The 14306-nt window shown below is 37.5% G+C and overlaps 1 protein-coding gene across 1 annotated transcript; it reads right to left on the reverse strand.

Moving 5' to 3' along the window:
• Positions 1–571: 571 nt before the first annotated feature.
• MKKS (McKusick-Kaufman syndrome) lies at positions 572–13431 on the reverse strand. Its single transcript, XM_032213455.1, has 4 exons — positions 12096–13431; positions 7333–7508; positions 3923–4033; positions 572–2427 (listed from the first exon to the last, which is right to left on the reverse strand). Exons 1-4 carry the CDS (start codon positions 13078–13080, stop codon positions 1987–1989), a joined length of 1713 nt encoding a protein of 570 aa, XP_032069346.1. The 5' UTR covers positions 13081–13431; the 3' UTR covers positions 572–1986.
• Positions 13432–14306: the final 875 nt, after the last annotated feature.

Consider the following 14306-nt stretch of genomic DNA (forward strand, 5'->3'; position numbering starts at 1 on the left):
CCAAGGGATAGCAGAAATTCAGAATAACATGAGCTATCTAGTTAAGATTTGATTATGTTTAGTAGGATTTTCTGATTTCCTCTGATTTTGATGTAGTTTCAAAAGGTATTTTGATTACAGATGTAGTTGACATGTGGAAGCTAAGCTATCAATTGAGACACACCATTGACATATTCTTGGAAATGACAACACTGGATCAGATTTCAAGCACTTAGAAAAGTGGAACTGGATTTACATCCGATATATCCTCCTATGTAGAGCATATCAAAATCAGTGAGTCCTTTATTTTTATTTTAAGCAAAATGATTTTTTAAATTCTTCTTTTAGACAGATTATGAAAAGAAAAAACATGTTAAACACAGAAAACCATAATCAAAGATCCATCTAAGGTAAAGTCTTTATTAAAATGACGTTTTGATTTCAACAATTCAGGAAGAAAAGTACTAAACAAAGTTGGTGTAAAAACACAAGCAAGAATTTGCAGCTCACTTTTCAGGATCGCCTGAAAATTGCGTAGCTAATAATAGTGAAGAAGAGAGTAACAAAATGAGATGTGTGTGTGTTTATTTAAAAAAAAAACATAATTATATAAACTGTGTTAGGAAAAAATATGGCTGTTCATATTCAAAGCAGAGATGCATGCAGAGTTTGGTAAAAAAAATATTCAGGGTGGTAGCCATAATAGGGGACACACATAAATATTATGGCAATTTGATTGCACTATGATAGTCACTATTGTGACTTTTTTTAACCCTATCCCAGGATACTCCCAGTTCAAAGACGGAAACAACTCCTCTATATTGTAAGCAGGCAGGACCAATCCATTCTTACTACCAATTGCATCTGAAACACTTTTGATGTATTAAATGGAAGGAGAACAGACAGAATTGATGTTTCAGTTATAGTGGATATACACTGCAGGAGGAAATTAAAATTATAAGGTTACCTCTTTAGGAACTAAACTTTTACAATCTAAAACAGCTAACTCAAAAAAGCCAATAGGCAAGAATCTTACATTTTTAACCTTTTTCAGTTTTGGAAGATAAAAGCAGATAACAAAATCTATTTCCTATATTAACATTTCTGCAATGACATTAATAAAGATAACAGAAAGAAATGAGAAACACTTTTCTCAATGTAATATATCTAATTTAGCTGATGCTAGGAAAAAAATATTTTTGTGCATACCCTTGAAAAATATTTTGAATCTGTAGCAATCTATTACCACTAAACCAGTTTTCAATCAAACAATTCTTAAATTAAAAATGAAATATTCTTAATTTAGACCTTACATTTATGTTTGGACTGTTCTGTGTTTTGAAAAATAGATTATTTAGAATCCAATTATGTTGCACTTCAGTCCTTACATTATTAACCATATATATATATATATATATATATATATATATATATATATATATATATATATATATATATATATATATATATATATATATATATATATATATATATAATGTGATGTTTTCCATGGTGAGCTAAAATCAGTAACACCATTTATTACAGAGGCTAAAATAATTTCTGTTGGTATTATCTGTATATTAAATTTTTGTTTAGTCACAATCTTTCATTTTTCACATTCTAAACAAACAGTGGTCATGTATCTTAGCAAAAGATGTTACATATTTGTATAAGCGTTTTCAGTAGCATATGCCTTTTTTAAAAATATCAAACATGCAAAGAAACAAAAATAAGACAAAAATATCTATGTTACACCAAGAAAAGCCAAATTTGCAACTGATATTTCTGGTCCATAAGTATGGCACCCTGAGGATACTTGCATATGTGTAAATGCTTCTCTGGGGTCTGTAACGCAGCAGGAATAGTTTTTTCCTTCCAGTAATAGTAATAAACATGACCTTGAGAATTCCAATGTTTGTTACAGGTTTTTCTGAAGATGCAAGGGATGTGGTTGGAAAGAGGCCTAGAATTGCCAGTGCAAATACATTATTAAATGTGCACACACAACTAATTACGATCTTCAATTATATGTGATATGTCTAAAATGAGATGGGCTGTCTCAACTGCAACTTGCAAACCATTCCGCTTTGCAGCAAAACAATCCAGGACAAGATGGTCAGCAGATGTTACAGAGGACTCGTGAACACAATTTTGGGGAAGGAAAGAAACAGAACGACAGTTTAACATCTTCCAGTTGAGGCCTTCCTGTTTGTTGCAAAGGCCGCACCCACACTTTTGAACAAAATCTGACCAATCCGAGTTGCTAGGAATCTTAGGTGGAATGGACCACGAATGACCCCAATGGGTATCAGTGAGAACGTCACCACTGTCATGCTCCAGAGAGCGAGCAATGGACTCCAGTGAGTGGCAAAAACAGTCAGTTACTAAGTGGAATTCCTCCGAAGAACAACCTAGATCTTCCAAGGTGCCCTCTGTTACACTACAACTCTAGAACAGAGAGGAAGAAAATGAAAGTTGTTGTTACTCATTGACCTACTATGTTTTAGTAGCTCATGTATTAGTATAATACTAGATATCAGTATATAAGAGCCATGGTGGCACAGGGATGCAGTACTGCAGGCTAACTCACTGCTCACTCCAGGAGTTCGATTCTGAGCGGCTCAAGGTTGACTCAGCCTTCCATCCTTTTGAGGTGGGTAAAATGAGGACCCAGATTGTTGGAGGCAATAGGCTGACTCTGTAAAACGCTTAGAGAGGGCTGTAAAGCACTCTGAACCCGTATCTAAGTCTAAGTTCTATTGCTATTGCTGTTATAGCTCAATTTAAGATTATCTGGAAAGAGACTCATTGTGGTTTATGACTCCAAGGTAAGTGTCAAATATTTTGATGGTAGTCCTCAACTTATGAGTGTAATGGAGCCTGCCCTTCGAGGTTGTAAGTCAATGGGAGTTGTAAAATGAGTCACCCACATGACCAACCCAATTTTACAACCTTTTTTGCTGTGATTGTTAAGTAAATCAATTGTTTGCTATGGGCCTGTTTTGTTGAAAGCCAGAAGAAAATTCTCATTTTTTACAAAAAAAACATCAAAAACATGGTTACATGACCATAGGATTTAAAATGGACATAAATGTGGACCAGCTGCCAAGTGCCTAAAATGTGATGAAGTGACAAAAGAGAGGGAAGCAACCATTGGAACTTCAAAAGCCGGACACAGGTACCCCCAGGAAGATCTGTTGTAACTTCATATGGTCACTAGGTGACCAATCATAATTAAGAACTACCTCCTTAAGTCCTCTTGCATTAGAAAGGTTCATTGCCTGAAAATGAAGAGGTCCTTGTACAATATTACAGTCCTAAAAAGCAAAGGTGCCCATATAATATTTTCTATTCTGTCGCAATTTAATATTATTGCTGGAAAAGAATTGTGAGGCTTTCAAGTGCTCTGTCAACGAACATAATGGGGTTGAATTTATTTTCCAACAGAGGACCTTTACATATTTATCTTTTGCCTAACAGTAGATGCCAACACCTAGCCAGAAAAAAATAATATTAAGCAGGAACTGATTTGGTTAATATGAATGGGAGAGCTCCAGAATATCCCAAGCCTAAAGTCAAGCTATACTGGGAACAACAGCAGCAACAAAAAACCAAACAACTTAAAAGCCAGGAAAAGGCAAATCATTTCTGCATTATTGCTCAGCAAATTACATGAGCATGAAGTCACTAGTAATTAAGCTTGGTTCAACAATGTCCTTACCTTACCTTATCTTTTCCTTGCTTTATCCATAGCCTTAATATTGATTTTATAATATACAAACATATAGAGACATACATGCATTAAATGTTATATAATACACAGCATGTGGTCTCAGTAAGGTGTTTCTTCTGTACTCATATGCGTACTTATGCATGTATACTTATTACCAGTACGTACTACCAGCCTTAAATAATTTAAATACCCCCCATGAAACTCTCAAACCTTGTGCTTTATGTAGGAGGACACATGAGTTTCGGTACAGCCTCCGCCCAGCAAAATCCATGGATCTTTGACTGTTAACTGCAAAACACGTTCTGCAGTTTGACAAGCAAGCTGCAGAGGGGGAGAAAAACACCAAATACTTGTATTATAGAAGCTGATATTTTCCCCTCCAAACAGAATCGGAAAAAAATATATCTCCAATTAATTTATCTTTTCTGCAAAGGAATTCTGGTTTGGTTTAGTAGGTATACTACTTATCCCATTTTATTTTCTCAGTGACACTACAGATTCGTGGCACGACATAACCGCGGTAGACTAAAGCGCGCCGACAACACCGCGGCGCTAAAACCACGATGTCAAAAGCGCGCCCACAACAGCGCGCCGACAACAGCGCGCCCACAGAAGCGCGATTTAACTTAAGGTGAGGTTTAGGGTTAGGTTTAGGTTTAGGGTTAGGGTTAGGTTTAGGGTTAGGTTTAGGGTAGGTTTAGCGTTAGGTTTAGGGTTAGGTTTAGGGTTATTTTTAGGGTTATGTTACAGTGCGCTTCTGTCAGCGCGCTGTTGTCGCGCGGTTTTGACGGTGCGGTTTTGTCACCGCGCTTTAGTCACACGCGATTTAGTCTACCGCGGTTTTGTGGTGGAACCCTACAGATTAACATAGATTGTTGCAGGTATTTCATTCCGCTTTTACACAGTTTGAAAGTCAACAAATGTAACATTTAAAATACTTAGCAAACCATGCAGGTAATCCTTGCGTAGTGATCACAATTGGGATAGACAACTTAAGTCAAATTAAGTGAAGTAGTAGTTGCTAAGTAAAACCATGACTATTTGTACAATTTTAATTCAGCTTTCCTTTGCTTTTTGGACCATGAAGGTCTGTATGCAATTACAAGGATTGCCATAAAATTACTATTTCATCATAAACGGTCGCTAAATGAGGAAGAAACCAAATAAGGATTACAGATCCCAGGTTATGTCCCATCCATGCTTAATAGGTGTTAATATCAGGAACATAGCAAACATTGTCATGGCAAAAATTGTGATTCAATAGCTTGCAGCCAAATAATTAGTCAGATAAAGCTGTGCATAGTAAGAGATATGCCCTTCTACCATTAGAAATGCTTGCTTTTGATTAAGCCTGCAAAAGGTTTTGTTTCTTTTCCCTTCCTTTTGACAATTATCTATCTTTCAGGCACTGGAGAGATTTTCTTGACTCTAAGGATTACTCCACTCTTTTTCTCACCAGAATTGACAATATCTTCTGTCATTACTCTGCTCAGACAATTGCACTCAGCATGTGATATGGAAACCCCATTAACTTCCAGCAACTAAACCAATAATCTCTTGATTTAAACAAACACAAGAGTTAATCCCAATGGAATTTAGCCTATTTGCAGACACTTTGCAAAGTCCCATTTATCTAATCATTTCTCATTTTTCTTTTATCACCTCATCTTGGATAAAAAGAGGTGTTATTTTTTTTTCTTGAGAAGATTTCTGTGCCAACATGTTCATCATGCTAATTTCCTTAAAATAGTCATTAAAAGCAGCAGCTGTAAATCAAGAAACACAATTTAATGCCTCTCAGTCTGATTTCATCAGACTCTCTGACAGAATGCTAGAATATTTGCCCCATAAGAACAATTACACTCACTGTCCAAAACACTGTCAAATATCTACTTGTTCAATGTTGTCCAAATATTACATTATTATAGTTTTATTCTACCTTTTTTCCTAAAGAAGCCCCTAAGGTCACATTCATGATCTTCTCCATTTATTTATATTTTCACAATACAGGTAGTCCTTGGACTTATGACCAACATTTCTGTTGTTGAGACATTTGTTAAGGGAGTTTTGCTGCATTTTATGACCTTTCTTGCCTCAGTTGTTAAATGAATCACTGCAGTTGATAAGCTAGTAACCTAATTGGTAAGTAAATCTGGCTTCCCCATTGACTTGTCAGAGGGTTGCAAAAGCAATGGTCATAAATATGAATCAGCTGCCAAGCATCTGAATTTTGATCACAAGATCATCAGGATGCTGCGAAGGTCATAACTGTGATGACCTTTGCAAATGGTCAAAAGTCACTTTTTTCAGTGAGGTTGTAACTTTGAATGGTCCCTAAATGAACTGTTGTAAGTCAAGGACTACCTGTATATGGAAAGGCTGAAAGAGGCCTATACTTGTACCTGCAGCCTCGCTTCGCTTGACAAGAAAGAGAGGAAACTCATGACAATTATATTTTTCTCCATACTTTATGCCAATTATATCCATGCCTATAGATCTGGGATGGCGGACTAATGGCACGTATGCCACAGGTGGCACGCGGAGCCATTTGTCAGGACACGCGGAGCGTTGCCCTGTCAGCTGACCAATGCGCATGCACGCGTTGGCCAGCTGAGTTCAGCCTTTTTTAAAGCCATTTTTTGCCCTCCCCGGGCTCCAGAGGCTTTATAGGAGCCTGGGGAGGGTGAAAATAGCCTCTTCTGGTTTGCTCATAGGGCCGTTTTTAGTCCTCCGGAGTCTTCAGGGAAGCCTCCTGAAGATCCCTGAAGGCTCTAGAGGGCTTAAACCAGCCCTACGAGCAAAGTGGAAGTCAGTTTCTGAATTTCCGGTTTGCCCATAGGTCTGGTTTTTTGCACTCCGGAGGCTTCAGGGAAGCCCCTGAAGCCTCCAGAGGGCCTTCGGGGGGGGGGGGGAGGGGGCAGCGGAGGCTGTTTTCGCTCTCCCCAGGCTCCTATAAAGCCTCTGGAGCCTGGGGAGGGCGAAAAAAGCATGCAAAAAAGGGGGTTGCGCCTGTCATGCGTGCATGCATGCTGGAGGGGTGGCACATTGCATTATGGATGTGGCACACCCACGCACGCCCCTCCTGTGCTCCCCCCGCTTATGGTACGCGAGCCAAAAAAGGTTTGCCATCGCTATTATAGATTGTACTTATCTTCCTGGCATTCCTTCCCTAAATCATCTTGCCTCTCATTAACAAACTCTCCAGACCTAATCCACTGTTAAAGAGTGCCTTAAGCATCTTATTTGTAGTACAACTCTTGATTTCCACACGTGATTAATGGTCTAAGATAGAGGTGTCAAACTGGCAGCTTGCAGCCCGGATTTGTCACGTGTAGGCCACGCCCACCACAGCTCTGTGAAGGGGAAAAACATGTGCAGAACTGAAAAACAAGATGGTGCCGGCATGGCTGGCCTGGGTTGCTGCTGGTTCCAGACAGCCAAACCACTACTGGTTTGGCTGAACCGGTCTGAACCGGTAGGAACCCATCACTGGTGACGCCGCAAGTTTGACACCCGTGGTCTAAGGTCATTATTGGTTTCATGTGTAGCGAATTAACCACTAGATTAGCCTTCTAATAACCTTCATCTACTATTTTTTGCAAGATATATAAAGAGATTACCTTTAGTTCATCCCATGCTGTTTCATTCCTATTGCAGAGTAGCAAACTGCAGAAAACTGGCTGATCAGGAAGTAGATGCAGGAACCATTTTGAATCAAAACATTGAGTCTGTAAGTCCTTCAGTTGGCCATAACAAGCAGGAGACAGCAATTGTAAGGAAGGTATTGGCTGAGAACCTAAATTAAAGAATTAAATTAAATTAAACCTAAATTAAAGAATTCAATTAAAGAAAATAAAGGCATGTATAATCCCATGAACAAAGAAGCATGTTTTATATGACTGCTGAAAAAGTTATTTGGGATAAAAACAGATGTTTTCTAAGGCTTCTATGTTCTTAAAATGTTTTGTGGCAAGAAATAGAGGAAGGGAATTTGGACGCACCTTACAATTAAAAGGGTTGCAAAAATTAAATGAAAATGAAAATTAAATTTTATATTATGAAAGCATAATCTCAGAAACAAAGCACGTACATTAATTTGTGAGATTTATTGCCCTAAGATGCCTTGGTGATAGTCAAGGACTTAACTATTCTAATAAAAAGATCAATTTACAATGGATTATCAACATTATCCATCATAAACACACACACACACACACACACACACACACACACACACACAGAGTGACAGAGTCATATGGGCCCAGCAGTTTTTCTAATCTATTTGATTTCTAATCTTTCTTTGAAAGGGATGAAATGGAAATCAGGTCACCTTCCTTTCAGATACCGTAAATATGATAGATGATTGGACACACATTATTCAATATTGTGGAAGGCAACCTTACTATTGCTGTTCTGTTGTAGACTCCTCTGCTCAGCCCCACGATGGCCCTGGAAACTGGCTGTTGCTGCTTAAGATAAGTTCTGGTTTCAGCTTTAGATCTGGCCCGCAGGGCTGCCTTGGAAACAGTGAAGGACTGACCCATGGTGCCTCCCCCAACGAAAACAGAGCGGTCTTCCAGAGCTCCATTTTCGCTGGCAGAGGGTTGCAGGAGGCTGTCGCAGCTGAAAACAGTGCTTGGGAGCCTGTTTTCACTGGCAGAGTGCTCAGGCCGCCACAGGGGCCAACATGACTGATGTCGAGCCGGCCACGCCTACCCTGGCCACACCCAGCCGCCCAAGGTCAAACACAACCCTGATGGAGCCCTCAATGAAATCAAGTTTGACACCCCTTCTTTATAGCATTCTAGACAATTGTTCTGGAGCCATATACTAATGGTACAACATTCCATAAAAATTCTTTTAATTGCTGATTTAATTTAAACTTCAGTCATTTTAGCCATATATTGTATCCAAAGTTCTTAGTCCACTTTATCGTACTCTTATTTATTCTTGTTTCAAATTTCAAGAAAAGTTTATACATCTTAGCAATTACATGTTCATTATTTCTACATATTTCAACTTCAAATTGTTTTCTGCTGCTCAATTCTAAATGTTTATCTACCTTAAAGCTTTCTCTTGTGTATCTGAAGACAATTGAAATCTAAATCCTTTTGCATCACTTGTTCTCTTGATTTCATTTTATGTTCTCCATGTTCCTGTTCCAAAAACTCTTGATGTTAATTATTTTCTTTACCTACTGTTTCATTCGTTTAGTATGTTTCTTGTGCTGAGACCCATAAAGGCATTTTCAGGTGTAGTCTGGATTTATATCAGTTCCAAATTCTCAACATGGCACAGTAATATAATGATTTTTAAGATCTACATTAACCTTATCATACCATACTAAAATTGAAAGTTTAAGAAAATCTGGAACAACAGAAAAATTAGTCTCACTGTAGGGAATGAAGCAAGAAAGAGAATGTTGCCAGTAACATTCAATGTAGCAAAACACTTCTTTCAATAATTTTAAAAACAACTACACAAACGGACGTCAATGGATGGATAAAATAGGTTGAAATCAGGTTGATTATATATTCTGCAAGACAAATGGAAAAGCTTTATTTCAGCTAAAACTACAGAAGACAAATTAAATAATCAAAGCAACAAGATTATGACTTCAGCTATATTCTGTAGAATTATGGGTCCAACAAAGAATAGATTTAATGGATTAGATTCATAGAATGCCTGAAGAACTCTGTAGTTTGAAGATGAAACAAACAGAAAAACATTCGGAAATGCCAGGAAAAGAATACAAATTGCTGCTACTGATGCATTCAGAGTTATATAAGAACATTACGTATATGAAAATGTGGCCTAAAAGATGAAAGAAAAGTTCTATGGGAGAAAAACAGTACTGGTAGTTAAGAAGAGACAGTATCAATATAAAGAGAAATTGACAAATAGTTGTCAAAATTGATGAAAGACACAAAAATTTGTTCATTATTCTGGTTGGACATTTTGAAAAATTAAATTAAATTCTCCTCAGCAAATCTACTTCTTAGCAAAAAATACTTCCGATAGAAAAGGCATGAAATACCATCATAACTGTTCAAAATCTTACAAATAGCAATAGCATTTAGGCTTATATATTGTCCCATATTCTCTGGATGGTTTACAATGTTCAAGCATTATTTGCATTTTGTCCCCAACAATCTTAGGTCTTACTGCTAAGGAATGGAAAAGATAGATGTGTAATCTAATGTAAAAAATGGAGCAATATTAAAGAATGCTCAAACTCTCAAACAATTGTACTTCTCTAACATACTAGTAAGATTAATATTTTAAGATTTTGCTATCCAGTCTTAAATAATACATGAGAATTTCTGGCTCTACTAGCTGGATTCAGTGCTAACATCTGATGACTAATGGAAAAGGCAAGAGAATTTCAAACAGATTTTTCTTTACTGACTTTTTACTTGTAAAAGCCCTTAAAAACCTAGGCTGGGTTATCATATCTTCCTACGGAATAAATTGTAGGAAGCAACAATTATAATGGAACATGGAGCAATTAATCGGATAAGAAGTAACCCAAGGTTATAGACTGTCACCTTTTATTTAACTTACATGAAAAATATATCATGAGAGACACCGAACTAGAAAAAAATAAAAATTAAAGCTCCTGGGAGAAACATCAACAACCTTTGTGATGATACCATTCTCATGGTCAGAAATGAAAAATATGAATCTTTTGTAAGTGAAAAAATAAGGTGGAAAAAAACAATTTGCTACTGTATATCAAAATCAAACAAAGGAAAATCAAGTGAGGAAGCAATGACAACCCCGTGCAAACAGTAGATAGAGATGTTCAAAGAAGCCTATCTTTCTAGATTCAAATGCAGGGGTGAAATTCAGCAGGTTCTGGAGAACCAGTAGCGGAAATTTTGAGTAGTTCGGAGAACCGGCAAATACCACCTCTGACTGGCCCCAGAGTGGGGAGAGAATGGAGATTTTGCAGTATCCATCCCCTCACACTCACAGAACTGGTAGTTTAAAAAAATTGAATTTCACCACTGTTCGAATGGTGAATAGTCATGAAAAAAAATGACATCTCTTACTTGAGAAGAAAACTATGATAGGTCTAGACAAAACATCTAATTTTTTGGGAACATGGACAAAACACCATGGTTTTCCCAAATGCAAATATGACTATGAGAGTTGAATCCTCTAAGAGGCTGAAACACAAGTGATTTTCATTAACATTTCATTAGTACATTATATGGAGCCAATTTTGTTTCTACCTTAGCTGCATCCAATATTGTAGTTAAAGTATGTCCAAAAGGCTCAGTCTAAGTTGCAGTAGAGCATAGTAATTAGATAGTGCTTCAAATGATTTATATCTTAATACTGCTGAATGCAATTACATTTTGTGGCAATGCGTGATTGTGATTCAAATTCTAGGATCTAACAAGACCAACTTTAATGCGGTTTATGTTAAAAACAAGGGATGTCCTTTAAATCCTGGATATTTTTTCACAGATGCTTCAATTGAATTATTCAATGATGTTGCATATCAAATATTTTAGGAATGTGTCGATAGTATTGCCTAGGATAAGGGAAGGAATTTATTTTAATTTGGTGTGCTGTATGAACCCGCCCACTCGGAGTTGTGAAATGTAGTCCATGATCTGCTACTTTAAAACAAGGGGTGACACTTTCTAGAAAGCTTCACATGGATTCCTGTAAATAAAAGTGAATGATAAGATACTTTATCTTGTTTTAATAGGGTTTATCATTGTGGAATGGAAATCAGGTTAGGTTCAACTCATTTTGAAGCAATTGTTTGCAGGAGTTGTAATTTAAAAAAACCTGAGGTAAGCAATGGTTGTTGAAATAGTTGGTGTCTACCCATTATGTGGTATCTGGTGGAAAAAGCATACTCATGGTCCTGTCCAAAAGTGTGTGCCATCTGGTGGGATCCTGGAACAAAGCCTTTTCTGCCATGGGACTTGTCTTCTAGAACCTCATCTCCCCCAAGTGGTCTTCCCTTGAAAACTTGGCTTTTGTCAGTGAGTTGGGACGGAAAGTATGGGTGAGCTTGTTTCTTGATCTTCCCTGTGTTAACTTAAGTATTCCTAGCTAGTTGCTAAGTTAGTTTATGTTAACTCTGTTGTTTTAAAGTTGATTGTTCTTTAATGTTTTTAATTGTTAGCCTCCCAGAGTTATGCACATGAGATGGGAAACCAAATACATTAACTAAGCAAATAAATATATGGTATGAGATTAGAGATAGGTCAAACACCTGACTATTGCTCAATAGTCTAGCACTTGCAATTTGGATAGGTGGGCAACTGACAAAGGAAAGATTTCTGCTAATGGTTTGCCACATCCCATTTTCTTGTGGATCATATCCTGAAGTGATCATGTCTGAAAGCTTATTCATTACCTGTCATTTTCTTCAGGGGCTCCATCATTCTTATTCCAACTCTCTCGACAGCAACAATATTGTTCTCCTTTAAATACTGCTTCAAGGTTGGGTGGATGACCTTCTGGCATATCACAAGGCCGACACCATCAGTTATTACTTCCCTGCCTACACTGAGTAACTGCTCCAACATTTCGGCTTCTAGAGAAATTCCATGATGGATAACTATGGCTCCTTCTCCGGCATGAGACAAATCTCCTGACATAGACATGCCAAACAGAGCCACTTTGATCTGACCTGAAGGAGTTCTTTTGAAAGGCGGAATCAGATGCATTTCTGGCATTTCAATTAAAAGTCCAGGATAGACAGTAGAATCCATAACTCTCTTATTTTTTAAAGGTATGTAATGACATTTTCCTAGCACGGCACTAGAATCCACATTTTGGGGGACTGTAAACAGAAAGGCTCTTAACACCAATATGCTGATGTGATCGGCCTCCTTTCTGCTAAGCATGCAAGCACGTTTGCTCGATATAATACTGCGCACCAGGCTAAGGAGAAGCTTAGAACTGCTGAAATCCACCGGTATTCGGCAACCACAGGTTTCAGATGAAAGGTAGTCAAGGCACAGGCTCAAAATATGTTTGCTAATTTTAATGAAAGGGTACGGAGCCATATTCAGGCTTTCGTATTTTTCAAGCAAGCTGCAGCAAAAAATTGCAGTAAATAAGCCACTGTCCCCGAAGAGCGCAAGGTGATTCTGCAGAGAGGCTACCAGAAGCTTTAAGACGGGAAGAGTGACACAAAGACTACTCAGCAGAACCGAAGATTGTGATGAAATACGAACGTATCCTCCCATGCCGTTGTGTAATTGTTTGAGCCTACCTGTGGGGCCATAGGAGGACCTCATTATCTTACTAAACGTGGAGACAGCCTGGCTAATCACCTCCTTAGTTAAAGGTCCAGTGGTGCAGAGGGAAGGTTTTTTAACATCAGCCCGAGACATCTTTCCCGAGAAAATTCCAGTCAAGCTTTAGAAGAGTTCCATTTCTACAAACCAGTTTTTAATTATCATTATACATAGGCATGCGAGACCTTGGGTTTTCTTTGCAGGCAATGATACAACAAAGGGATTTAACAGCACTTATTTGATGTTAAACAATGTGATCAATGTGATGATTGCCGAAGTTGCTTCATTCAACCACACCGTTTGAGTTCATTTCCATGACCTGTTTTTGAAGAAAGCTTTGCTGTTTTGGGTAGATGGTAAATGCCAACATGGGCACCAATGAATAAAAATCCAGGCATGGGCAGTCAATTCCTACTATTCCAGCTGCCTTCCATCTTTCCATCAGACCTATAATAAATAAGAGAGATTATGCCTATAAGGAGGAGGGGAAGAAAAGAGATCTCTTAATACTATAAACACAGAAAAATACATTTATTAAGGCAACTTATTTCAGTGAAAACTATTGGCAAACAATCTCTGAAAATGAGGTATAATTATAGAATGAATATTTTGCATGTTGGAAAACATTCTGATAATTTGCCAACTCAGATTACTCACCATAATCCTTTATATAAGCATAATGGAGAAAAAATAGCATTAACAGTGGGCAGTTATGGAGTTTTGCCAATAAAGCACTCAATCTTTGATTTACAGAGTTTATTTCTTCTCTTTAGAGGTATACAAATAAAAGTGATATTTTACACATTTTTAAAGCTCATATCTTAGCAATCCTTTGAAATGTTTAGTGATATTTAAAATATTTTCATATATATGACATTGATTAATTTAAACTTTATTGGAAAAGGTTTTGTGTCAATTGCAAGAATGTTCAGATTTTATTGTATTAAAGAACAGCATGTATACACACTGTACATACATAATAAAAAGGGCATAGCCACATCCTAGATGCGTGATCTTGGGTATCCAACTGAATGATACTATATCCAGGAATGTGGAATGTCCTTTTTGAGAGAAAACTATTGGTTTGACAAGCTAAATAGAAATCACAAGAGCCAAGATTTTTACCATGACTGTTTTGAGGGTGGTGGTGGGGGGAGTTGACCAATTTTTGTGTCAGATCTTTCATACACTGTTTTCTAATAACTGCCCCAGGAATACTTGGCAAGAGAGTCTAAATTTTGGTGGTTTCGAAAGAAGGCCTCAACTTTTGCAATCAGAATGAAAGAAATAGTCCAACCTGAATGGGCCAATCCGGCACAGCC

This window comes from Thamnophis elegans, chromosome 3, assembly GCF_009769535.1.
Source record: "Thamnophis elegans isolate rThaEle1 chromosome 3, rThaEle1.pri, whole genome shotgun sequence".
Taxonomy (NCBI): Eukaryota; Metazoa; Chordata; class Lepidosauria; order Squamata; family Colubridae; genus Thamnophis; species Thamnophis elegans.

Coding starts and splice junctions, on each gene's coding strand:
- MKKS (XM_032213455.1), bottom strand. CDS start 13,080: ATGTCTCGGGCTGATGTTAAAAAACCTTCCCTCTGCACCACTGGACCT. Junction 7,509..12,095: donor GCCCCTGAAGAAAATGACAG/GTAATGAATAAG, acceptor TCTTTAATTTAG/GTTCTCAGCCAATACCTTCC. Junction 2,428..3,922: donor CCTCCTACATAAAGCACAAG/GTTTGAGAGTTT, acceptor TCTCTGTTCTAG/AGTTGTAGTGTAACAGAGGG.